The sequence below is a fragment of the Gallus gallus genome, chromosome Z, assembly GCF_016699485.2.
Source record: "Gallus gallus isolate bGalGal1 chromosome Z, bGalGal1.mat.broiler.GRCg7b, whole genome shotgun sequence".
Taxonomy (NCBI): Eukaryota; Metazoa; Chordata; class Aves; order Galliformes; family Phasianidae; genus Gallus; species Gallus gallus.
This window is the reverse complement of record NC_052572.1, coordinates 56,947,227-56,971,290: the sequence shown is the minus strand read 5'-3', so window position 1 is coordinate 56,971,290 and position 24,064 is coordinate 56,947,227. Positions and strand designations below refer to the sequence as shown.

At 56.1% G+C, this 24,064-nt stretch overlaps 5 protein-coding genes across 5 annotated transcripts; all 5 read right to left on the bottom strand.

Annotated features, from left to right (window-relative positions):
- Nucleotides 1–1,569: 1,569 nt before the first annotated feature.
- Nucleotides 1,570–3,570, bottom strand: LOC121108305. Its single transcript, XM_040655871.1, has 2 exons — nt 2,850–3,570; nt 1,570–2,669 (listed from the first exon to the last, which is right to left on the bottom strand). The coding sequence occupies exon 2, from the start codon at nt 2,587–2,589 to the stop codon at nt 1,570–1,572; it is 1,020 nt and encodes a 339-aa protein (XP_040511805.1). The 5' UTR covers nt 2,590–2,669; nt 2,850–3,570.
- Nucleotides 3,571–5,842: 2,272 nt separating this feature from the next.
- LOC121108304 lies at nt 5,843–7,843 on the bottom strand. The gene is made up of 2 exons (XM_040655870.1): nt 7,123–7,843; nt 5,843–6,942 (listed from the first exon to the last, which is right to left on the bottom strand). Exon 2 carries the CDS (start codon nt 6,860–6,862, stop codon nt 5,843–5,845), a length of 1,020 nt encoding a protein of 339 aa, XP_040511804.1. The 5' UTR covers nt 6,863–6,942; nt 7,123–7,843.
- A 2,270-nt stretch (nt 7,844–10,113) lies between these two features.
- Nucleotides 10,114–12,056, bottom strand: LOC121108303. Its single transcript, XM_040655869.1, has 2 exons — nt 11,394–12,056; nt 10,114–11,213 (listed from the first exon to the last, which is right to left on the bottom strand). The coding sequence occupies exon 2, from the start codon at nt 11,131–11,133 to the stop codon at nt 10,114–10,116; it is 1,020 nt and encodes a 339-aa protein (XP_040511803.1). The 5' UTR covers nt 11,134–11,213; nt 11,394–12,056.
- Nucleotides 12,057–14,386: 2,330 nt separating this feature from the next.
- LOC121108302 lies at nt 14,387–16,387 on the bottom strand. The gene is made up of 2 exons (XM_040655868.1): nt 15,667–16,387; nt 14,387–15,486 (listed from the first exon to the last, which is right to left on the bottom strand). Exon 2 carries the CDS (start codon nt 15,404–15,406, stop codon nt 14,387–14,389), a length of 1,020 nt encoding a protein of 339 aa, XP_040511802.1. The 5' UTR covers nt 15,407–15,486; nt 15,667–16,387.
- Nucleotides 16,388–18,656: 2,269 nt separating this feature from the next.
- Nucleotides 18,657–20,472, bottom strand: LOC121108301. The gene is made up of 2 exons (XM_040655867.1): nt 19,937–20,472; nt 18,657–19,756 (listed from the first exon to the last, which is right to left on the bottom strand). The coding sequence occupies exon 2, from the start codon at nt 19,674–19,676 to the stop codon at nt 18,657–18,659; it is 1,020 nt and encodes a 339-aa protein (XP_040511801.1). The 5' UTR covers nt 19,677–19,756; nt 19,937–20,472.
- Nucleotides 20,473–24,064: the final 3,592 nt, after the last annotated feature.

Below are 24,064 nucleotides of genomic sequence, written 5' to 3'. Positions count from 1 at the left end.
ACAAGAAAAGAGGACGCTGCACCTATTTTTCAAAAGTTTACTAAGAAGGACAGTGACCGGGTTAGCATCACCAGCAAGAAGGCAAATAGCCACCATGTGTAAGCGGTTGATGTGCACCTCGGTGCCCTTCTTTCTCCCCCGCTCTGGCGTGGGGTGTGCGGACGCCCATGGTCAGGGTGTAGAGGGCATCTGTGGTATCAAGACCCAAACACTGAGCCACCAAGAGGGCATGGGGAGGACCGTTTGGCAGGGCGGTTACACCCATCAGTGTTTTCAGTGCCCAGGTGCGGGGCTGCCAGGAGGAGGTGACACCTGTCCTGGAGCAGGGAAGTGTAACAGCACAGGGAGCACTGTCCCTAAAACCAGGCAGCTGCAAGCCCTAGCTGGGGCTCAGACTGCCACAGCTGCTGCCTGACAGTACACTTGAGCCGCCAGTGGGCAGGGATGCCTCCACCGTCACCTTCTTTCCTAGAGGAAGAACTCATCCTCTCTTCTGTAAAGCCTGAGTCTGGGTTACGACTGTATCACGTGCTGATGGACAAGATTTTGACCCGATCTGCAGAGGGTTTGCCCAGGTGAGCAAAAGCCTGTGTAAGTAACTGAGTCCCAGAAATCCTGTGCGGCTGTAAGCTATGCTGCGTGCTAGAAACGTGCAGCTCACATACCAGAGTGTGGTGCCACTGAAGTACATCAGAACAACTGTCAGATGATTCGGGCTGCTAGGATTGAAAGTTTCCCAGGTGGGTCTGGACTGGTAACATAAGGGTGAATTATCTTTAGCTTGGTGGGCACGTGGTACTGCCAGGAAGAGATGCAACATATAGATGGACTCAGGACTGAGAAGTGGACTTGAACGTGGGTGGTATCTTACAGATTATTCATGAGTGTGTGTCGTGGTTTTATGACTTTTGTTATCGGTACTTCACATCATAACATCATGTAGTGCACGGGGAATTAAAGAGTTAAAGCTGCAGTTCTGTGGATTGTCGATAGCTCCGTTTACCTGTCTCAGAAGAGAAGAAGTGTACGACAGCTCCCAGAAGACTTCGCTGTTCTTTTTCCATGTTCATAGCATCATAGAATCATAGAATTGCTCAGGTTGGAAAAGACCTTAAAGATGATCAAGTCCAACTACAACCTAACCATACCGCCCTAACTCTAACAACCCTCCTCCGCTAAATCATGTCCCTGGGCACCACATCCAAAGGGTTGTTGAACGCATCCAGGGGTGGTGACTCAACCACCTCCCTGGGGAGCCTATTCCCGTGCTTAACAACCCTTTCCTGTAGAGTTGTTTTTCCTGATATCCAGCCTAAAGCTCCCCTGGCGCAACTTGAGGCCATTTCCCCTCGTCCTGTCACCAGTGAGAAGAGACCAACCCTGCTTTTGCTGCAGTCACCCTTTGGGTATTTGAAGAGAGCAATAAGGCGCTGAGAACACTGGCTCTCACGTGGCGCAGTGTTGGGTATGGGCGTGTGCGTGAAGGGCGAACCATCTGGAAAGATGGACACTGGGAACAGCAGGTGCTTCTCCATTTTTGTCTTTTATTGGAAAGGCGGGTGAGCCCCGCTAGAGGCGCCGGGGGGGCCGCCTCTTGCAGGGCGGAGGAGCGCGCTGGGCACTGCCGGCCCTCCTCTTTGTGGGGCGCCGGGGCCCCCCAGCCGAGCGCTTCGGGCCCCGGCCGCGAGCGGAGGAGCCGCGGCTGTGGCCCTGCTCAGAGGGACCGGCTGCCTCGGGACCCGGCTGGCCAAGACCTCTGCCTCGGGCCCCGCTGGACGTGCCGGGGAGCTCCTCCGCATCGGCACCCGTAGAGCTGCAGGAGGGCGCGGCGCTGGGGGCGACGGTCCCCTGCGGGGAGGCGGCGGGACTGGATGGGGCCGCGGGGCCGCCCTCCTGCTCCTGTGCAGCGCTGGCGTCTTCGGGCCCTCCCTCGTGCTCCTGGGCAGCGCTGAGGTCTTCGAGGCCCAGCAGCCTCCGGGCCCCCTGGCCGCACCGGCTCTCGATGGTTGTGACGAGAGCGTCGATGAGCGGTGCGGTGATGGGTCCCAGGGCGTGCTCTGCGCACTGCACCAGGGTGTCCCTGTCCGGCCCCACCTGGCACAGGAATGCCAGGATCATGCTTTTCAGCCAGCTGATCTTCCACCAGCGCTGCTCCCCGTTGCGGCGGAATTCCTGCTCCAGCCAGGGCAGCACCGGGTCGAGGATGTCACGTCTCTCCCTGAACAGTGCTGCCCAGACCTCTGGCAGGAGGCCGCCCACTCTCTCCCCCTCCGCGGCCACGGGCCCAGGAGATGGCGGCGCGGAGGGTGGACCAGACGCCGCAGAGCCGCTGGGGCCGGCGGTGGCGCTGAAGCCGGCGGGCACTGGCACCGCGGGCGGGGAGACGATGCACTCCACGTACTCGTCGTCTCCCCGCACAGAGACCCGGATGGTCTGCATGGCCATCCTGCACAGCGGGCAGCTGTCCCTCAGCCTCGCCCAGCGCTGGATGCAGCCGAGGCAGAACATGTGGTTGCATGGAATCGCGTAGGCGACGTCCTGTCGCACGTCGCGGCAGATGGAGCATGTCCATGCCTCTTCTGCGGCCATGGTCTTCTCGCTGCAGGGGCTGGGAGAACGGAGGATGACGAGTCGTTCTCCTTCACCAGAGCTGCAGCGGTGGTGTTGCACTGTGCAAGAGGAAGGGAGGTCAAGGTCACTCGCTGTCCCAGGGTGTGCAAGTCCTCAGCAGTCCCTCAGCAGGAAGCCCTGCCAAGCCCCTGACTGGGCCGCCTCGCGCTCCCCGCTGGCCCACAGGCCAGGCTCCCCGCGGCTGCCCTGAGGGACCCAGGCGTCCCCGCACCACTCACCTCCGCTGCTGCGGGTGCGCTCAGTAGAGCCCTGGCTGCCTGCTCTGGACAGGGCCAGGGAAACAGAAGCGATGCTGCGGGGTCAGGCACTGAGATACTGCGAGCAGCCCCAGGCACGACCCAGCACAGCACAGCCAAAACCTTGCTCGACCTCCAAGCCTCGCACAGCTGCTCAGCACGGTCCAGGAACGAGCCAGACTGAGCCAGGCTCTGCTGGCACCCCACTATGAGCAGCGAGGGCTAAGCAGTCACAATCCGTCACCCGGTGATGTCACAGCCCATTGCCTGGGGACATCACCGTGGGCTGTGCGCCCCCACAGCACCCGCCCATGTTTCAGATATTACCTCCTTTTCCTGTTTCTGATTTACTGTGTTGCATCCTTCATTCCCGTCCACCGTGTATGCTCTACGTTTGACATTAATGCACAGGCCTTCCTTTTTCTCTGATTAAACCAACTCTAACTGTTTGTGTACTTCCTCTGTTTCTTTGGTATTAAACTGTAGATTTTTCACTAATGCGTTACGTATAAGCTGGGTTTGGCATTCCCCTCTTCTTGCTTCAGGAACGCCCTTACAAACGTTCCCTCGTTGCTCTTCTGTCAGCACTCTCCCGGTGCTTTCCATTATCAGTTTGGGAATATCTTTCCTTCTGAGTGCTGCATCCCACCTGTGGGGAGTGGGTGCAAGTAAGATTCGGGAATCCCTTTGGGATGGCTTAAGGTGAAATAACACCCACGGCCCATCCAACAACATGTACTTTAACGGGAAATTGATACAGAACAACTATCCCGTAGGCGTTGGCCCTCTCACAGTTATACCTACCGAAAATGTGCAGTGTTATGGGAAATGAAAGTAAGCCTTGAGTTACTTAGCAACTTTTGGGAAACCTTGTCTTAGCAACTTCAGGAGGAGAGGGTGAAAGGGGGAATGGCACGTGGGGGGCGTGGAGATCCCCAGTCCTGGACCCAGCGTCTGATCTACCAGGGGGGTGTCAGGTGTGGAGGGAAAGGAGCTCCCAGGACTTGTACGTGTCCTTACCTAGGGGCTCCAGTGCCTGGGCTTCTGGAGCCTTCTCTTGTCCCAGTCCCAGGACCGGTGGAGACACCATCAAACTGAGAGAAGTGACACCAGGCACTCTCCCGTGGCTTAAGGGTCTCTTGGGCTACTGTCAGGGCTCACAGTACAGTCAGCTGGGCTTGTCCCTCACCCTGAGGTGATCAGAATTTTCACTGGCCGTCACTGAGGGAACAAAGTTCCTCTCATCATTAAAGACGATCAAGTCTGAGGCCACCCGAGGAGCCTGGGACACATCCCCGGAACCCGACGAGATTCATTCCAGAGTCCTCAAGGAATTGGAAGATGGAGCTGATAAGCCACTTTCTATCAGACTTGAAAAGCAACGGCAGTCCAGATGTCCCCTCTGACAAGAAAAGAGGACGCTGCACCTATTTTTCAAAAGTTTACTAAGAAGGACAGTGACCGGGTTAGCATCACCAGCAAGAAGGCAAATAGCCACCATGTGTAAGCGGTTGATGTGCACCTCGGTGCCCTTCTTTCTCCCCCGCTCTGGCGTGGGGTGTGCGGACGCCCATGGTCAGGGTGTAGAGGGCATCTGTGGTATCAAGACCCAAACACTGAGCCACCAAGAGGGCATGGGGAGGACCGTTTGGCAGGGCGGTTACACCCATCAGTGTTTTCAGTGCCCAGGTGCGGGGCTGCCAGGAGGAGGTGACACCTGTCCTGGAGCAGGGAAGTGTAACAGCACAGGGAGCACTGTCCCTAAAACCAGGCAGCTGCAAGCCCTAGCTGGGGCTCAGACTGCCACAGCTGCTGCCTGACAGTGTACACTTGAGCCGCCAGTGGGCAGGGATGCCTCCACCGTCACCTTCTTTCCTAGAGGAAGAACTCATCCTCTCTTCTGTAAAGCCTGAGTCTGGGTTACGACTGTATCACGTGCTGATGGACAAGATTTTGACCCGATCTGCAGAGGGTTTGCCCAGGTGAGCAAAAGCCTGTGTAAGTAACTGAGTCCCAGAAATCCTGTGCGGCTGTAAGCTATGCTGCGTGCTAGAAACGTGCAGCTCACATACCAGAGTGTGGTGCCACTGAAGTACATCAGAACAACTGTCAGATGATTCGGGCTGCTAGGATTGAAAGTTTCCCAGGTGGGTCTGGACTGGTAACATAAGGGTGAATTATCTTTAGCTTGGTGGGCACGTGGTACTGCCAGGAAGAGATGCAACATATAGATGGACTCAGGACTGAGAAGTGGACTTGAACGTGGGTGGTATCTTACAGATTATTCATGAGTGTGTGTCGTGGTTTTATGACTTTTGTTATCGGTACTTCACATCATAACATCATGTAGTGCACGGGGAATTAAAGAGTTAAAGCTGCAGTTCTGTGGATTGTCGATAGCTCCGTTTACCTGTCTCAGAAGAGAAGAAGTGTACGACAGCTCCCAGAAGACTTCGCTGTTCTTTTTCCATGTTCATAGCATCATAGAATCATAGAATTGCTCAGGTTGGAAAAGACCTTAAAGATGATCAAGTCCAACTACAACCTAACCATACCGCCCTAACTCTAACAACCCTCCTCCGCTAAATCATGTCCCTGGGCACCACATCCAAAGGGTTGTTGAACGCATCCAGGGGTGGTGACTCAACCACCTCCCTGGGGAGCCTATTCCCGTGCTTAACAACCCTTTCTGTAGAGTTGTTTTTCCTGATATCCAGCCTAAAGCTCCCCTGGCGCAACTTGAGGCCATTTCCCCTCGTCCTGTCACCAGTGAGAAGAGACCAACCCTGCTTTTGCTGCAGTCACCCTTTGGGTATATGAAGAGAGCAATAAGGCGCTGAGAACACTGGCTCTCACGTGGCGCAGTGTTGGGTATGGGCGTGTGCGTGAAGGGCGAACCATCTGGAAAGATGGACACTGGGAACAGCAGGTGCTTCTCCATTTTTGTCTTTTATTGGAAAGGCGGGTGAGCCCCGCTAGAGGCGCCGGGGGGGCCGCCTCTTGCAGGGCGGAGGAGCGCGCTGGGCACTGCCGGCCCTCCTCTTTGTGGGGCGCCGGGGCCCCCCAGCCGAGCGCTTCGGGCCCCGGCCGCGAGCGGAGGAGCCGCGGCTGTGGCCCTGCTCAGAGGGACCGGCTGCCTCGGGACCCGGCTGGCCAAGACCTCTGCCTCGGGCCCCGCTGGACGTGCCGGGGAGCTCCTCCGCATCGGCACCCGTAGAGCTGCAGGAGGGCGCGGCGCTGGGGGCGACGGTCCCCTGCGGGGAGGCGGCGGGACTGGATGGGGCCGCGGGGCCGCCCTCCTGCTCCTGTGCAGCGCTGGCGTCTTCGGGCCCTCCCTCGTGCTCCTGGGCAGCGCTGAGGTCTTCGAGGCCCAGCAGCCTCCGGGCCCCCTGGCCGCACCGGCTCTCGATGGTTGTGACGAGAGCGTCGATGAGCGGTGCGGTGATGGGTCCCAGGGCGTGCTCTGCGCACTGCACCAGGGTGTCCCTGTCCGGCCCCACCTGGCACAGGAATGCCAGGATCATGCTTTTCAGCCAGCTGATCTTCCACCAGCGCTGCTCCCCGTTGCGGCGGAATTCCTGCTCCAGCCAGGGCAGCACCGGGTCGAGGATGTCACGTCTCTCCCTGAACAGTGCTGCCCAGACCTCTGGCAGGAGGCCGCCCACTCTCTCCCCCTCCGCGGCCACGGGCCCAGGAGATGGCGGCGCGGAGGGTGGACCAGACGCCGCAGAGCCGCTGGGGCCGGCGGTGGCGCTGAAGCCGGCGGGCACTGGCACCGCGGGCGGGGAGACGATGCACTCCACGTACTCGTCGTCTCCCCGCACAGAGACCCGGATGGTCTGCATGGCCATCCTGCACAGCGGGCAGCTGTCCCTCAGCCTCGCCCAGCGCTGGATGCAGCCGAGGCAGAACATGTGGTTGCATGGAATCGCGTAGGCGACGTCCTGTCGCACGTCGCGGCAGATGGAGCATGTCCATGCCTCTTCTGCGGCCATGGTCTTCTCGCTGCAGGGGCTGGGAGAACGGAGGATGACGAGTCGTTCTCCTTCACCAGAGCTGCAGCGGTGGTGTTGCACTGTGCAAGAGGAAGGGAGGTCAAGGTCACTCGCTGTCCCAGGGTGTGCAAGTCCTCAGCAGTCCCTCAGCAGGAAGCCCTGCCAAGCCCCTGACTGGGCCGCCTCGCGCTCCCCGCTGGCCCACAGGCCAGGCTCCCCGCGGCTGCCCTGAGGGACCCAGGCGTCCCCGCACCACTCACCTCCGCTGCTGCGGGTGCGCTCAGTAGAGCCCTGGCTGCCTGCTCTGGACAGGGCCAGGGAAACAGAAGCGATGCTGCGGGGTCAGGCACTGAGATACTGCGAGCAGCCCCAGGCACGACCCAGCACAGCACAGCCAAAACCTTGCTCGACCTCCAAGCCTCGCACAGCTGCTCAGCACGGTCCAGGAACGAGCCAGACTGAGCCAGGCTCTGCTGGCACCCCACTATGAGCAGCGAGGGCTAAGCAGTCACAATCCGTCACCCGGTGATGTCACAGCCCATTGCCTGGGGACATCACCGTGGGCTGTGCGCCCCCACAGCACCCGCCCATGTTTCAGATATTACCTCCTTTTCCTGTTTCTGATTTACTGTGTTGCATCCTTCATTCCCGTCCACCGTGTATGCTCTACGTTTGACATTAATGCACAGGCCTTCCTTTTTCTCTGATTAAACCAACTCTAACTGTTTGTGTACTTCCTCTGTTTCTTTGGTATTAAACTGTAGATTTTTCACTAATGCGTTACGTATAAGCTGGGTTTGGCATTCCCCTCTTCTTGCTTCAGGAACGCCCTTACAAACGTTCCCTCGTTGCTCTTCTGTCAGCACTCTCCCGGTGCTTTCCATTATCAGTTTGGGAATATCTTTCCTTCTGAGTGCTGCATCCCACCTGTGGGGAGTGGGTGCAAGTAAGATTCGGGAATCCCTTTGGGATGGCTTAAGGTGAAATAACACCCACGGCCCATCCAACAACATGTACTTTAACGGGAAATTGATACAGAACAACTATCCCGTAGGCGTTGGCCCTCTCACAGTTATACCTACCGAAAATGTGCAGTGTTATGGGAAATGAAAGTAAGCCTTGAGTTACTTAGCAACTTTTGGGAAACCTTGTCTTAGCAACTTCAGGAGGAGAGGGTGAAAGGGGGAATGGCACGTGGGGGGCGTGGAGATCCCCAGTCCTGGACCCAGCGTCTGATCTACCAGGGGGGTGTCAGGTGTGGAGGGAAAGGAGCTCCCAGGACTTGTACGTGTCCTTACCTAGGGGCTCCAGTGCCTGGGCTTCTGGAGCCTTCTCTTGTCCCAGTCCCAGGACCGGTGGAGACACCATCAAACTGAGAGAAGTGACACCAGGCACTCTCCCGTGGCTTAAGGGTCTCTTGGGCTACTGTCAGGGCTCACAGTACAGTCAGCTGGGCTTGTCCCTCACCCTGAGGTGATCAGAATTTTCACTGGCCGTCACTGAGGGAACAAAGTTCCTCTCATCATTAAAGACGATCAAGTCTGAGGCCACCCGAGGAGCCTGGGACACATCCCCGGAACCCGACGAGATTCATTCCAGAGTCCTCAAGGAATTGGAAGATGGAGCTGATAAGCCACTTTCTATCAGACTTGAAAAGCAACGGCAGTCCAGATGTCCCCTCTGACAAGAAAAGAGGACGCTGCACCTATTTTTCAAAAGTTTACTAAGAAGGACAGTGACCGGGTTAGCATCACCAGCAAGAAGGCAAATAGCCACCATGTGTAAGCGGTTGATGTGCACCTCGGTGCCCTTCTTTCTCCCCCGCTCTGGCGTGGGGTGTGCGGACGCCCATGGTCAGGGTGTAGAGGGCATCTGTGGTATCAAGACCCAAACACTGAGCCACCAAGAGGGCATGGGGAGGACCGTTTGGCAGGGCGGTTACACCCATCAGTGTTTTCAGTGCCCAGGTGCGGGGCTGCCAGGAGGAGGTGACACCTGTCCTGGAGCAGGGAAGTGTAACAGCACAGGGAGCACTGTCCCTAAAACCAGGCAGCTGCAAGCCCTAGCTGGGGCTCAGACTGCCACAGCTGCTGCCTGACAGTACACTTGAGCCGCCAGTGGGCAGGGATGCCTCCACCGTCACCTTCTTTCCTAGAGGAAGAACTCATCCTCTCTTCTGTAAAGCCTGAGTCTGGGTTACGACTGTATCACGTGCTGATGGACAAGATTTTGACCCGATCTGCAGAGGGTTTGCCCAGGTGAGCAAAAGCCTGTGTAAGTAACTGAGTCCCAGAAATCCTGTGCGGCTGTAAGCTATGCTGCGTGCTAGAAACGTGCAGCTCACATACCAGAGTGTGGTGCCACTGAAGTACATCAGAACAACTGTCAGATGATTCGGGCTGCTAGGATTGAAAGTTTCCCAGGTGGGTCTGGACTGGTAACATAAGGGTGAATTATCTTTAGCTTGGTGGGCACGTGGTACTGCCAGGAAGAGATGCAACATATAGATGGACTCAGGACTGAGAAGTGGACTTGAACGTGGGTGGTATCTTACAGATTATTCATGAGTGTGTGTCGTGGTTTTATGACTTTTGTTATCGGTACTTCACATCATAACATCATGTAGTGCACGGGGAATTAAAGAGTTAAAGCTGCAGTTCTGTGGATTGTCGATAGCTCCGTTTACCTGTCTCAGAAGAGAAGAAGTGTACGACAGCTCCCAGAAGACTTCGCTGTTCTTTTTCCATGTTCATAGCATCATAGAATCATAGAATTGCTCAGGTTGGAAAAGACCTTAAAGATGATCAAGTCCAACTACAACCTAACCATACCGCCCTAACTCTAACAACCCTCCTCCGCTAAATCATGTCCCTGGGCACCACATCCAAAGGGTTGTTGAACGCATCCAGGGGTGGTGACTCAACCACCTCCCTGGGGAGCCTATTCCCGTGCTTAACAACCCTTTCTGTAGAGTTGTTTTTCCTGATATCCAGCCTAAAGCTCCCCTGGCGCAACTTGAGGCCATTTCCCCTCGTCCTGTCACCAGTGAGAAGAGACCAACCCTGCTTTTGCTGCAGTCACCCTTTGGGTATATGAAGAGAGCAATAAGGCGCTGAGAACACTGGCTCTCACGTGGCGCAGTGTTGGGTATGGGCGTGTGCGTGAAGGGCGAACCATCTGGAAAGATGGACACTGGGAACAGCAGGTGCTTCTCCATTTTTGTCTTTTATTGGAAAGGCGGGTGAGCCCCGCTAGAGGCGCCGGGGGGGCCGCCTCTTGCAGGGCGGAGGAGCGCGCTGGGCACTGCCGGCCCTCCTCTTTGTGGGGCGCCGGGGCCCCCCAGCCGAGCGCTTCGGGCCCCGGCCGCGAGCGGAGGAGCCGCGGCTGTGGCCCTGCTCAGAGGGACCGGCTGCCTCGGGACCCGGCTGGCCAAGACCTCTGCCTCGGGCCCCGCTGGACGTGCCGGGGAGCTCCTCCGCATCGGCACCCGTAGAGCTGCAGGAGGGCGCGGCGCTGGGGGCGACGGTCCCCTGCGGGGAGGCGGCGGGACTGGATGGGGCCGCGGGGCCGCCCTCCTGCTCCTGTGCAGCGCTGGCGTCTTCGGGCCCTCCCTCGTGCTCCTGGGCAGCGCTGAGGTCTTCGAGGCCCAGCAGCCTCCGGGCCCCCTGGCCGCACCGGCTCTCGATGGTTGTGACGAGAGCGTCGATGAGTGGTGCGGTGATGGGTCCCAGGGCGTGCTCTGCGCACTGCACCAGGGTGTCCCTGTCCGGCCCCACCTGGCACAGGAATGCCAGGATCATGCTTTTCAGCCAGCTGATCTTCCACCAGCGCTGCTCCCCGTTGCGGCGGAATTCCTGCTCCAGCCAGGGCAGCACCGGGTCGAGGATGTCACGTCTCTCCCTGAACAGTGCTGCCCAGACCTCTGGCAGGAGGCCGCCCACTCTCTCCCCCTCCGCGGCCACGGGCCCAGGAGATGGCGGCGCGGAGGGTGGACCAGACGCCGCAGAGCCGCTGGGGCCGGCGGTGGCGCTGAAGCCGGCGGGCACTGGCACCGCGGGCGGGGAGACGATGCACTCCACGTACTCGTCGTCTCCCCGCACAGAGACCCGGATGGTCTGCATGGCCATCCTGCACAGCGGGCAGCTGTCCCTCAGCCTCGCCCAGCGCTGGATGCAGCCGAGGCAGAACATGTGGTTGCATGGAATCGCGTAGGCGACGTCCTGTCGCACGTCGCGGCAGATGGAGCATGTCCATGCCTCTTCTGCGGCCATGGTCTTCTCGCTGCAGGGGCTGGGAGAACGGAGGATGACGAGTCGTTCTCCTTCACCAGAGCTGCAGCGGTGGTGTTGCACTGTGCAAGAGGAAGGGAGGTCAAGGTCACTCGCTGTCCCAGGGTGTGCAAGTCCTCAGCAGTCCCTCAGCAGGAAGCCCTGCCAAGCCCCTGACTGGGCCGCCTCGCGCTCCCCGCTGGCCCACAGGCCAGGCTCCCCGCGGCTGCCCTGAGGGACCCAGGCGTCCCCGCACCACTCACCTCCGCTGCTGCGGGTGCGCTCAGTAGAGCCCTGGCTGCCTGCTCTGGACAGGGCCAGGGAAACAGAAGCGATGCTGCGGGGTCAGGCACTGAGATACTGCGAGCAGCCCCAGGCACGACCCAGCACAGCACAGCCAAAACCTTGCTCGACCTCCAAGCCTCGCACAGCTGCTCAGCACGGTCCAGGAACGAGCCAGACTGAGCCAGGCTCTGCTGGCACCCCACTATGAGCAGCGAGGGCTAAGCAGTCACAATCCGTCACCCGGTGATGTCACAGCCCATTGCCTGGGGACATCACCGTGGGCTGTGCGCCCCCACAGCACCCGCCCATGTTTCAGATATTACCTCCTTTTCCTGTTTCTGATTTACTGTGTTGCATCCTTCATTCCCGTCCACCGTGTATGCTCTACGTTTGACATTAATGCACAGGCCTTCCTTTTTCTCTGATTAAACCAACTCTAACTGTTTGTGTACTTCCTCTGTTTCTTTGGTATTAAACTGTAGATTTTTCACTAATGCGTTACGTATAAGCTGGGTTTGGCATTCCCCTCTTCTTGCTTCAGGAACGCCCTTACAAACGTTCCCTCGTTGCTCTTCTGTCAGCACTCTCCCGGTGCTTTCCATTATCAGTTTGGGAATATCTTTCCTTCTGAGTGCTGCATCCCACCTGTGGGGAGTGGGTGCAAGTAAGATTCGGGAATCCCTTTGGGATGGCTTAAGGTGAAATAACACCCACGGCCCATCCAACAACATGTACTTTAACGGGAAATTGATACAGAACAACTATCCCGTAGGCGTTGGCCCTCTCACAGTTATACCTACCAAAAATGTGCAGTGTTATGGGAAATGAAAGTAAGCCTTGAGTTACTTAGCAACTTTTGGGAAACCTTGTCTTAGCAACTTCAGGAGGAGAGGGTGAAAGGGGGAATGGCACGTGGGGGGCGTGGAGATCCCCAGTCCTGGACCCAGCGTCTGATCTACCAGGGGGGTGTCAGGTGTGGAGGGAAAGGAGCTCCCAGGACTTGTACGTGTCCTTACCTAGGGGCTCCAGTGCCTGGGCTTCTGGAGCCTTCTCTTGTCCCAGTCCCAGGACCGGTGGAGACACCATCAAACTGAGAGAAGTGACACCAGGCACTCTCCCGTGGCTTAAGGGTCTCTTGGGCTACTGTCAGGGCTCACAGTACAGTCAGCTGGGCTTGTCCCTCACCCTGAGGTGATCAGAATTTTCACTGGCCGTCACTGAGGGAACAAAGTTCCTCTCTTCATTAAAGACGATCAAGTCTGAGGCCACCCGAGGAGCCTGGGACACATCCCCGGAACCCGACGAGATTCATTCCAGAGTCCTCAAGGAATTGGAAGATGGAGCTGATAAGCCACTTTCTATCAGACTTGAAAAGCAACGGCAGTCCAGATGTCCCCTCTGACAAGAAAAGAGGACGCTGCACCTATTTTTCAAAAGTTTACTAAGAAGGACAGTGACCGGGTTAGCATCACCAGCAAGAAGGCAAATAGCCACCATGTGTAAGCGGTTGATGTGCACCTCGGTGCCCTTCTTTCTCCCCCGCTCTGGCGTGGGGTGTGCGGACGCCCATGGTCAGGGTGTAGAGGGCATCTGTGGTATCAAGACCCAAACACTGAGCCACCAAGAGGGCATGGGGAGGACCGTTTGGCAGGGCGGTTACACCCATCAGTGTTTTCAGTGCCCAGGTGCGGGGCTGCCAGGAGGAGGTGACACCTGTCCTGGAGCAGGGAAGTGTAACAGCACAGGGAGCACTGTCCCTAAAACCAGGCAGCTGCAAGCCCTAGCTGGGGCTCAGACTGCCACAGCTGCTGCCTGACAGTGTACACTTGAGCCGCCAGTGGGCAGGGATGCCTCCACCGTCACCTTCTTTCCTAGAGGAAGAACTCATCCTCTCTTCTGTAAAGCCTGAGTCTGGGTTACGACTGTATCACGTGCTGATGGACAAGATTTTGACCCGATCTGCAGAGGGTTTGCCCAGGTGAGCAAAAGCCTGTGTAAGTAACTGAGTCCCAGAAATCCTGTGCGGCTGTAAGCTATGCTGCGTGCTAGAAACGTGCAGCTCACATACCAGAGTGTGGTGCCACTGAAGTACATCAGAACAACTGTCAGATGATTCGGGCTGCTAGGATTGAAAGTTTCCCAGGTGGGTCTGGACTGGTAACATAAGGGTGAATTATCTTTAGCTTGGTGGGCACGTGGTACTGCCAGGAAGAGATGCAACATATAGATGGACTCAGGACTGAGAAGTGGACTTGAACGTGGGTGGTATCTTACAGATTATTCATGAGTGTGTGTCGTGGTTTTATGACTTTTGTTATCGGTACTTCACATCATAACATCATGTAGTGCACGGGGAATTAAAGAGTTAAAGCTGCAGTTCTGTGGATTGTCGATAGCTCCGTTTACCTGTCTCAGAAGAGAAGAAGTGTACGACAGCTCCCAGAAGACTTCGCTGTTCTTTTTCCATGTTCATAGCATCATAGAATCATAGAATTGCTCAGGTTGGAAAAGACCTTAAAGATGATCAAGTCCAACTACAACCTAACCATACCGCCCTAACTCTAACAACCCTCCTCCGCTAAATCATGTCCCTGGGCACCACATCCAAAGGGTTGTTGAACGCATCCAGGGGTGGTGACTCAACCACCTCCCTGGGGAGCCTATTCCCGTGCTTAACAACCCTTTCTGTAGAGTTGTTTTTCCTGATATCCAGCCTAAAGCTCCCCTGGCGCAACTTGAGGCCATTTCCCCTCGTCCTGTCACCAGTGAGAAGAGACCAACCCTGCTTTTGCTGCAGTCACCCTTTGGGTATATGAAGAGAGCAATAAGGCGCTGAGAACACTGGCTCTCACGTGGCGCAGTGTTGGGTATGGGCGTGTGCGTGAAGGGCGAACCATCTGGAAAGATGGACACTGGGAACAGCAGGTGCTTCTCCATTTTTGTCTTTTATTGGAAAGGCGGGTGAGCCCCGCTAGAGGCGCCGGGGGGGCCGCCTCTTGCAGGGCGGAGGAGCGCGCTGGGCACTGCCGGCCCTCCTCTTTGTGGGGCGCCGGGGCCCCCCAGCCGAGCGCTTCGGGCCCCGGCCGCGAGCGGAGGAGCCGCGGCTGTGGCCCTGCTCAGAGGGACCGGCTGCCTCGGGACCTGGCTGGCCAAGACCTCTGCCTCGGGCCCCGCTGGACGTGCCGGGGAGCTCCTCCGCATCGGCACCCGTAGAGCTGCAGGAGGGCGCGGCGCTGGGGGCGACGGTCCCCTGCGGGGAGGCGGCGGGACTGGATGGGGCCGCGGGGCCGCCCTCCTGCTCCTGTGCAGCGCTGGCGTCTTCGGGCCCTCCCTCGTGCTCCTGGGCAGCGCTGAGGTCTTCGAGGCCCAGCAGCCTCCGGGCCCCCTGGCCGCACCGGCTCTCGATGGTTGTGACGAGAGCGTCGATGAGCGGTGCGGTGATGGGTCCCAGGGCGTGCTCTGCGCACTGCACCAGGGTGTCCCTGTCCGGCCCCACCTGGCACAGGAATGCCAGGATCATGCTTTTCAGCCAGCTGATCTTCCACCAGCGCTGCTCCCCGTTGCGGCGGAATTCCTGCTCCAGCCAGGGCAGCACCGGGTCGAGGATGTCACGTCTCTCCCTGAACAGTGCTGCCCAGACCTCTGGCAGGAGGCCGCCCACTCTCTCCCCCTCCGCGGCCACGGGCCCAGGAGATGGCGGCGCGGAGGGTGGACCAGACGCCGCAGAGCCGCTGGGGCCGGCGGTGGCGCTGAAGCCGGCGGGCACTGGCACCGCGGGCGGGGAGACGATGCACTCCACGTACTCGTCGTCTCCCCGCACAGAGACCCGGATGGTCTGCATGGCCATCCTGCACAGCGGGCAGCTGTCCCTCAGCCTCGCCCAGCGCTGGATGCAGCCGAGGCAGAACATGTGGTTGCATGGAATCGCGTAGGCGACGTCCTGTCGCACGTCGCGGCAGATGGAGCATGTCCATGCCTCTTCTGCGGCCATGGTCTTCTCGCTGCAGGGGCTGGGAGAACGGAGGATGACGAGTCGTTCTCCTTCACCAGAGCTGCAGCGGTGGTGTTGCACTGTGCAAGAGGAAGGGAGGTCAAGGTCACTCGCTGTCCCAGGGTGTGCAAGTCCTCAGCAGTCCCTCAGCAGGAAGCCCTGCCAAGCCCCTGACTGGGCCGCCTCGCGCTCCCCGCTGGCCCACAGGCCAGGCTCCCCGCGGCTGCCCTGAGGGACCCAGGCGTCCCCGCACCACTCACCTCCGCTGCTGCGGGTGCGCTCAGTAGAGCCCTGGCTGCCTGCTCTGGACAGGGCCAGGGAAACAGAAGCGATGCTGCGGGGTCAGGCACTGAGATACTGCGAGCAGCCCCAGGCACGACCCAGCACAGCACAGCCAAAACCTTGCTCGACCTCCAAGCCTCGCACAGCTGCTCAGCACGGTCCAGGAACGAGCCAGACTGAGCCAGGCTCTGCTGGCACCCCACTATGAGCAGCGAGGGCTAAGCAGTCACAATCCGTCACCCGGTGATGTCACAGCCCATTGCCTGGGGACATCACCGTGGGCTGTGCGCCCCCACAGCACCCGCCCATGTTTCAGATATTACCTCCTTTTCCTGTTTCTGATTTACTGTGTTGCATCCTTCATTCCCGTCCACCGTGTATGCTCTACGTTTGACATTAATGCACAGGCCTTCCTTTTTCTCTGATTAAACCAACTCTAACTGTTTGTGTACTTCCTCTGTTTCTTTGGTATTAAACTGTAGATTTTTCACTAATGCGTTACGTATAAGCTGGGTTTGGCATTCCCCTCTTCTTGCTTCAGGAACGCCCTTACAAACGTTCCCTCGTTGCTCTTCTGTCAGCACTCTCCCGGTGCTTTCCATTATCAGTTTGGGAATATCTTTCCTTCTGAGTGCTGCATCCCACCTGTGGGGAGTGGGTGCAAGTAAGATTCGGGAATCCCTTTGGGATGGCTTAAGGTGAAATAACACCCACGGCCCATCCAACAACATGTACTTTAACGGGAAATTGATACAGAACAACTATCCCGTAGGCGTTGGCCCTCTCACAGTTATACCTACCGAAAATGTGCAGTGTTATGGGAAATGAAAGTAAGCCTTGAGTTACTTAGCAACTTTTGGGAAACCTTGTCTTAGCAACTTCAGGAGGAGAGGGTGAAAGGGGGAATGGCACGTGGGGGGCGTGGAGATCCCCAGTCCTGGACCCAGCGTCTGATCTACCAGGGGGGTGTCAGGTGTGGAGGGAAAGGAGCTCCCAGGACTTGTACGTGTCCTTACCTAGGGGCTCCAGTGCCTGGGCTTCTGGAGCCTTCTCTTGTCCCAGTCCCAGGACCGGTGGAGACACCATCAAACTGAGAGAAGTGACACCAGGCACTCTCCCGTGGCTTAAGGGTCTCTTGGGCTACTGTCAGGGCTCACAGTACAGTCAGCTGGGCTTGTCCCTCACCCTGAGGTGATCAGAATTTTCACTGGCCGTCACTGAGGGAACAAAGTTCCTCTCTTCATTAAAGACGATCAAGTCTGAGGCCACCCGAGGAGCCTGGGACACATCCCCGGAACCCGACGAGATTCATTCCAGAGTCCTCAAGGAATTGGAAGATGGAGCTGATAAGCCACTTTCTATCAGACTTGAAAAGCAACGGCAGTCCAGATGTCCCCTCTGACAAGAAAAGAGGACGCTGCACCCATTTTTCAAAAGTTTACTAAGAAGGACAGTGACCGGGTTAGCATCACCAGCAAGAAGGCAAATAGCCACCATGTGTAAGCGGTTGATGTGCACCTCGGTGCCCTTCTTTCTCCCCCGCTCTGGCGTGGGGTGTGCGGACGCCCATGGTCAGGGTGTAGAGGGCATCTGTGGTATCAAGACCCAAACACTGAGCCACCAAGAGGGCATGGGGAGGACCGTTTGGCAGGGCGGTTACACCCATCAGTGTTTTCAGTGCCCAGGTGCGGGGCTGCCAGGAGGAGGTGACACCTGTCCTGGAGCAGGGAAGTGTAACAGCACAGGGAGCACTGTCCCTAAAACCAGGCAGCTGCAAGCCCTAGCTGGGGCTCAGACTGCCACAGCTGCTGTCTGACAGTACACTTGAGCCGCCAGTGGGCAGGGATGCCTCCACCGTCACCTTCTTTCCTAGAGGAAGAACTCATCCTCTCTTCTGTAAAGCCTGAGTCTGGGTTACGACTGTATCACGTGCTGATGGACAAGATTTTGACCCGATCTGCAGAGGGTTTGCCCAGGTGAGCAAAAGCCTGTGTAAGTAACTGAGTCCCAGAAATCCTGTGCGGCTGTAAGCTATGCTGCGTGCTAGAAACGTGCAGCTCACATACCAGAGTGTGGTGCCACTGAAGTACATCAGAACAACTGTCAGATGATTCGGGCTGCTAGGATTGAAGTTTCCCAGGTGGGTCTGGACTGGTAACATAAGGGTGAATTATCTTTAGCTTGGTGGGCACGTGGTACTGCCAGGAAGAGATGCAACATATAGATGGACTCAGGACTGAGAAGTGGACTTGAACGTGGGTGGTATCTTACAGATTATTCATGAGTGTGTGTCGTGGTTTTATGACTTTTGTTATCGGTACTTCACATCATAACATCATGTAGTGCACGGGGAATTAAAGAGTTAAAGCTGCAGTTCTGTGGATTGTCGATAGCTCCGTTTACCTGTCTCAGAAGAGAAGAAGTGTACGACAGCTCCCAGAAGACTTCGCTGTTCTTTTTCCATGTTCATAGCATCATAGAATCATAGAATTGCTCAGGTTGGAAAAGACCTTAAAGATGATCAAGTCCAACTACAACCTAACCATACCGCCCTAACTCTAACAACCCTCCTCCGCTAAATCATGTCCCTGGGCACCACATCCAAAGGGTTGTTGAACGCATCCAGGGGTGGTGACTCAACCACCTCCCTGGGGAGCCTATTCCCGTGCTTAACAACCCTTTCTGTAGAGTTGTTTTTCCTGATATCCAGCCTAAAGCTCCCCTGGCGCAACTTGAGGCCATTTCCCCTCGTCCTGTCACCAGTGAGAAGAGACCAACCCTGCTTTTGCTGCAGTCACCCTTTGGGTATTTGAAGAGAGCAATAAGGCGCTGAGAACACTGGCTCTCACGTGGCGCAGTGTTGGGTATGGGCGTGTGCGTGAAGGGCGAACCATCTGGAAAGATGGACACTGGGAACAGCAGGTGCTTCTCCATTTTTGTCTTTTATTGGAAAGGCGGGTGAGCCCCGCTAGAGGCGCCGGGGGGGCCGCCTCTTGCAGGGCGGAGGAGCGCGCTGGGCACTGCCGGCCCTCCTCTTTGTGGGGCGCCGGGGCCCCCCAGCCGAGCGCTTCGGGCCCCGGCCGCGAGCGGAGGAGCCGCGGCTGTGGCCCTGCTCAGAGGGACCGGCTGCCTCGGGACCCGGCTGGCCAAGACCTCTGCCTCGGGCCCCGCTGGACGTGCCGGGGAGCTCCTCCGCATCGGCACCCGTAGAGCTGCAGGAGGGCGCGGCGCTGGGGGCGACGGTCCCCTGCGGGGAGGCGGCGGGACTGGATGGGGCCGCGGGGCCGCCCTCCTGCTCCTGTGCAGCGCTGGCGTCTTCGGGCCCTCCCTCGTGCTCCTGGGCAGCGCTGAGGTCTTCGAGGCCCAGCAGCCTCCGGGCCCCCTGGCCGCACCGGCTCTCGATGGTTGTGACGAGAGCGTCGATGAGCGGTGCGGTGATGGGTCCCAGGGCGTGCTCTGCGCACTGCACCAGGGTGTCCCTGTCCGGCCCCACCTGGCACAGGAATGCCAGGATCATGCTTTTCAGCCAGCTGATCTTCCACCAGCGCTGCTCCCCGTTGCGGCGGAATTCCTGCTCCAGCCAGGGCAGCACCGGGTCGAGGATGTCACGTCTCTCCCTGAACAGTGCTGCCCAGACCTCTGGCAGGAGGCCGCCCACTCTCTCCCCCTCCGCGGCCACGGGCCCAGGAGATGGCGGCGCGGAGGGTGGACCAGACGCCGCAGAGCCGCTGGGGCCGGCGGTGGCGCTGAAGCCGGCGGGCACTGGCACCGCGGGCGGGGAGACGATGCACTCCACGTACTCGTCGTCTCCCCGCACAGAGACCCGGATGGTCTGCATGGCCATCCTGCACAGCGGGCAGCTGTCCCTCAGCCTCGCCCAGCGCTGGATGCAGCCGAGGCAGAACATGTGGTTGCATGGAATCGCGTAGGCGACGTCCTGTCGCACGTCGCGGCAGATGGAGCATGTCCATGCCTCTTCTGCGGCCATGGTCTTCTCGCTGCAGGGGCTGGGAGAACGGAGGATGACGAGTCGTTCTCCTTCACCAGAGCTGCAGCGGTGGTGTTGCACTGTGCAAGAGGAAGGGAGGTCAAGGTCACTCGCTGTCCCAGGGTGTGCAAGTCCTCAGCAGTCCCTCAGCAGGAAGCCCTGCCAAGCCCCTGACTGGGCCGCCTCGCGCTCCCCGCTGGCCCACAGGCCAGGCTCCCCGCGGCTGCCCTGAGGGACCCAGGCGTCCCCGCACCACTCACCTCCGCTGCTGCGGGTGCGCTCAGTAGAGCCCTGGCTGCCTGCTCTGGACAGGGCCAGGGAAACAGAAGCGATGCTGCGGGGTCAGGCACTGAGATACTGCGAGCAGCCCCAGGCACGACCCAGCACAGCACAGCCAAAACCTTGCTCGACCTCCAAGCCTCGCACAGCTGCTCAGCACGGTCCAGGAACGAGCCAGACTGAGCCAGGCTCTGCTGGCACCCCACTATGAGCAGCGAGGGCTAAGCAGTCACAATCCGTCACCCGGTGATGTCACAGCCCATTGCCTGGGGACATCACCGTGGGCTGTGCGCCCCCACAGCACCCGCCCATGTTTCAGATATTACCTCCTTTTCCTGTTTCTGATTTACTGTGTTGCATCCTTCATTCCCGTCCACCGTGTATGCTCTACGTTTGACATTAATGCACAGGCCTTCCTTTTTCTCTGATTAAACCAACTCTAACTGTTTGTGTACTTCCTCTGTTTCTTTGGTATTAAACTGTAGATTTTTCACTAATGCGTTACGTATAAGCTGGGTTTGGCATTCCCCTCTTCTTGCTTCAGGAACGCCTTTACAAACATTTCCTCAGCCTTGGAGGCTTAAGCTGAGGAGCATAAGTGCTTCTCATCTTGTTGTATTACTTCTCTGTGTGACTGTTGTCGATAAACAAAATGCATGCTGTAAGCTTTAGGTGATTATTTCAAAATAAATATTTCAAAAGAAGCCATTAATTATTTCAAAAGAAATATGTTCTCTTACATATATGGTGGTTAAAAATTGACCAAACCATAACTGAAACTGCTCCCAAGTGTTCAGTGAAATCTTGAGAAGGATAAATAGCAGTCTTTGAAAGAATCCGTGACAAAAACCGGTTTGCAGTCTGTGGAAGAATAGCTCTGAATGGTGCATCTGCAGGCCAACCAGCACAGCCTTACTACCCCTATTACATAATCACAGAATACCAGAGTGGTTGAGTTTGGAAGAAGACACTTGCGATCATCTAGTCCAACCTCCCTGCTTCAAGCAGGGTCACCGAGAGCACATAGTGCTTTTTTACTATCTCCAGAGCAGGAGAATCTGCAACCGCTCTGGACAGTCTGTTCCAGTGCTTTGTCACCCTCACAGTGAAGTTTTTTCTTACGTGCCAGTGGAGCTTCCTGTGTTTCAGTATGAGCCCACTGCCTCTTGTTGTTTTATCGAGGCACCACTTAAAACAGCCTGACCCCATCTTGTTGACACCCTCCTTTAAGATATTTATACACATTGATTAGATTCTTCTTCACTCTTCTCAAGGCTGACCTTCCCCAAGTCCCTCAACCTTTCCTCATAGGAGAGACATACCAGCCCCTTAATCAACTTTGTAGCCCTCTCCTGCTCTTGCCTTAGGAGCTGCACGTCTTTCTTGTACTGGGAAGCCCAGAACTGCACTCACTACTACTCACCAGGGCTGAACAGAGGGAGAGGATCACCTCTTTTGACCTCTTGGCCACATTTGTTTTAATGCACTCCACAATGCCTTTGGCCTTCTTTGCCATGAATGCACTCTGCTGGCTCAAGGCCAACCTGCTGTCCACCAGGACACCCAGGTCCTTTTCCGCAGAGCTGCTTTCCAGTAGGTCAGTCCCCAGCCTGTACTAACGCATGCTGTTATTCTTTCCTGGATGTAGGACTATGCACTTGCCCTTGCTGAACTTTACAATGTTCTTTTCTGCCCACTGCTGCAGCCTGTTGAGGTCACTCTGAGTGGCAGCACAGTCCTTTGTTATGTCTGCTACTCCACCCAATTTGGTATAACCAGTGAACTTGCTGAAGGTGCACTCTGTGCCTTTTTCCAGGTCACTGATGAAAAAGCTGAACAAGACTGGGCCCAGCACAAATCTGTTGCCTGACTAAGCAACAGTGATTGAGCAACAACTCCTCCCCAGTTCCCTTACATTAGTAAAAGTAGAAAGCAGTTGTAGCAGTTGATGCTTCCAGGAGGCTTGGGCTTTGCCAATAAAGGTTCTAAACAGCCAGCACTGAGGTCTCAGTCAACATTGCTTGGTGAGCAGTCTTGTGCTTTTTATTTCCTTGAAAGCAGCTGCTCACTTCCAGTTGGAAACAGGCTGCTGCAGGGAGCATGAAACATACCAACTGACAGATATTTCAGACAAAATATTTATGACATCTTTCTTGTCTGTTTTCATGTATTGCTTTACTGTGAAGGCAAAACGGCAGAAAATGTCTTGTGATGTACTGCAGCTGTCTGTTTTCAGATAAGACATAAAAGTGCCAAGGAAAATGTCAGGAATGTTTGGGCTAGAGCCTGCCTGAGTAGGAAATACAGAAATACATGAAGGTATTCACCAATCTTCTCTCCAACAGCAGCAGCAGAATGGTTTAAAACCAGAGTCATTATAAAGCCACATTGTCCATATACCTGACATTATTGTTGATTAGCTACGTTTGAAAAATGCTGGATAATATTAGCAAACCTAGGAAAAGATCTTCATGGGTTTTTTTGTCTCCATTCCAGTTAGAACTGGAAAAGGCTACAAAGGGAATTAAAGAGATCAAAGCTGGAAAAAAAAATATGAAAAACAATTCAGTGCTCACACGGGCATTCACATTTAATTCTAGATAAAGTTCTTAGTTACATTTTCTTCAGCTGAACGGCTATTTTTCATACACACTGTATGGCAAAATCTTCCTTCTAGATAATCACTGACACACCATGTATGGTGGAAAATAACCACGTTTTCTGGGTTTGATACCACTGTGTTCTTGATACCTTCTGGGTGACTCAGTTGTGAGTAGGGCCTGGCTCTATGGCAGGACTTAGGCGGACAGAGAAATGAGCAAAGCTGATCTTAGAGTTTCATCCAGTCCACCTGTAGCCATGAGAAAAGCCATACTTTCTGTGAGATCCTGCTTTCTCTGTTTTCCTTTGCCTGTTGCAGAAGGCTGCTGTGACTTCTCTGAAGGTCGCTTTCCTAAGGAAGGTTGGTCTGTTCTGAACAATTTTTACAAACCTAAAGTCACAGTTTGGTGGAGTTACTGCATCACTGGACAAGAGAAGAGCTGCTGATGTCAGCTATCTGGACTTCAGTAAGGCCTTTGACATTGTACCCCACAACATCCTCATTTCCAAATTGGAAACCATATGAGTTTGCTGGGTAGACTCTGATGGGTATGGAAATGGTTGTGAGGTAGGACCCAGATGGTGGTGGTCAGTGGCTCAGTGTTTTGATGGAGGTCAGTGATAAATTGTGTCCCTCAGGAGTCGGTACTGTTTATCATCTTCATCAATGATACTAAGAATGGGATCGAGTGCACTCTCAGCAGTTTGTGGATAACACCAAACTGTGTGGTGTGATCTAAGTGCCTGAGGGTTGGGATGCCATCTAGAAAGACCTAGGCAGGCTCAAATGGAGGGCCCAGGAGAACCTCATAAAGTTAAATAAAGCTACAATCTTGCACTTAGATTGTGGCACCCCCCACTATCAGTACGAGCTGGGAGATGAAAGGATTCAGCACAGCCCTACCAAAAAGGACTTGGGAGTACTGATGGGAAAAGAACTTGGAGTACTGGTGGATGGCAACAGGACATGAGCCAGCAATGTGCCCTCACAACCCAGAAAGCCAACCATATCCTGGGCTGTATCTAAAGAAGCATGGTCAGCAGGGTGATGGAGGTGATCCTGCCCCTCTGCTCTGCATTGGTGAGACCTCACCAGGAGTACTGCATTCAGGTGTGGAGTCCTCAACACAGGAGAGACATGGACCTGTTGGAGTGTGTCCAGAGGAGGGCCACAAGAATGATCCAAGGGATGGAACACCTCTCCAACAAGGACAGGCTGAGAGAGTTGGGGCTGTTCAGGTTGGAGAAGAGAAGGCTCTGAGCAGACCAGATAACAAGATAACAACCTTTCAGTATCTAAGGGGTGCTGTAAGAAAAAGGGAACAGACTCTTCATCAGGGTCTTTTGTGGCAGGACAAGGCAAAATGGTTTCAAACTAAATGAGGGAAGATTTAGATTGGATATGAGGAAAAGATTTTTACAATCAGGGTGGTGAGGCAATGGCACAGGTTGCTCAGCGAGGTTGTAGATGCCCCATCCCTGGAGACATTCAAGATCAGGCAGGATGG

Excerpts from the sequence above, each read along its gene's own strand:
- LOC121108304 (XM_040655870.1), bottom strand. The coding sequence starts at position 6,862 with ATGGCCGCAGAAGAGGCATGGACATGCTCCATCTGCCGCGACGTGCGA.
- LOC121108301 (XM_040655867.1), bottom strand. The coding sequence starts at position 19,676 with ATGGCCGCAGAAGAGGCATGGACATGCTCCATCTGCCGCGACGTGCGA.
- LOC121108302 (XM_040655868.1), bottom strand. The coding sequence starts at position 15,406 with ATGGCCGCAGAAGAGGCATGGACATGCTCCATCTGCCGCGACGTGCGA.
- LOC121108303 (XM_040655869.1), bottom strand. The coding sequence starts at position 11,133 with ATGGCCGCAGAAGAGGCATGGACATGCTCCATCTGCCGCGACGTGCGA.
- LOC121108305 (XM_040655871.1), bottom strand. The coding sequence starts at position 2,589 with ATGGCCGCAGAAGAGGCATGGACATGCTCCATCTGCCGCGACGTGCGA.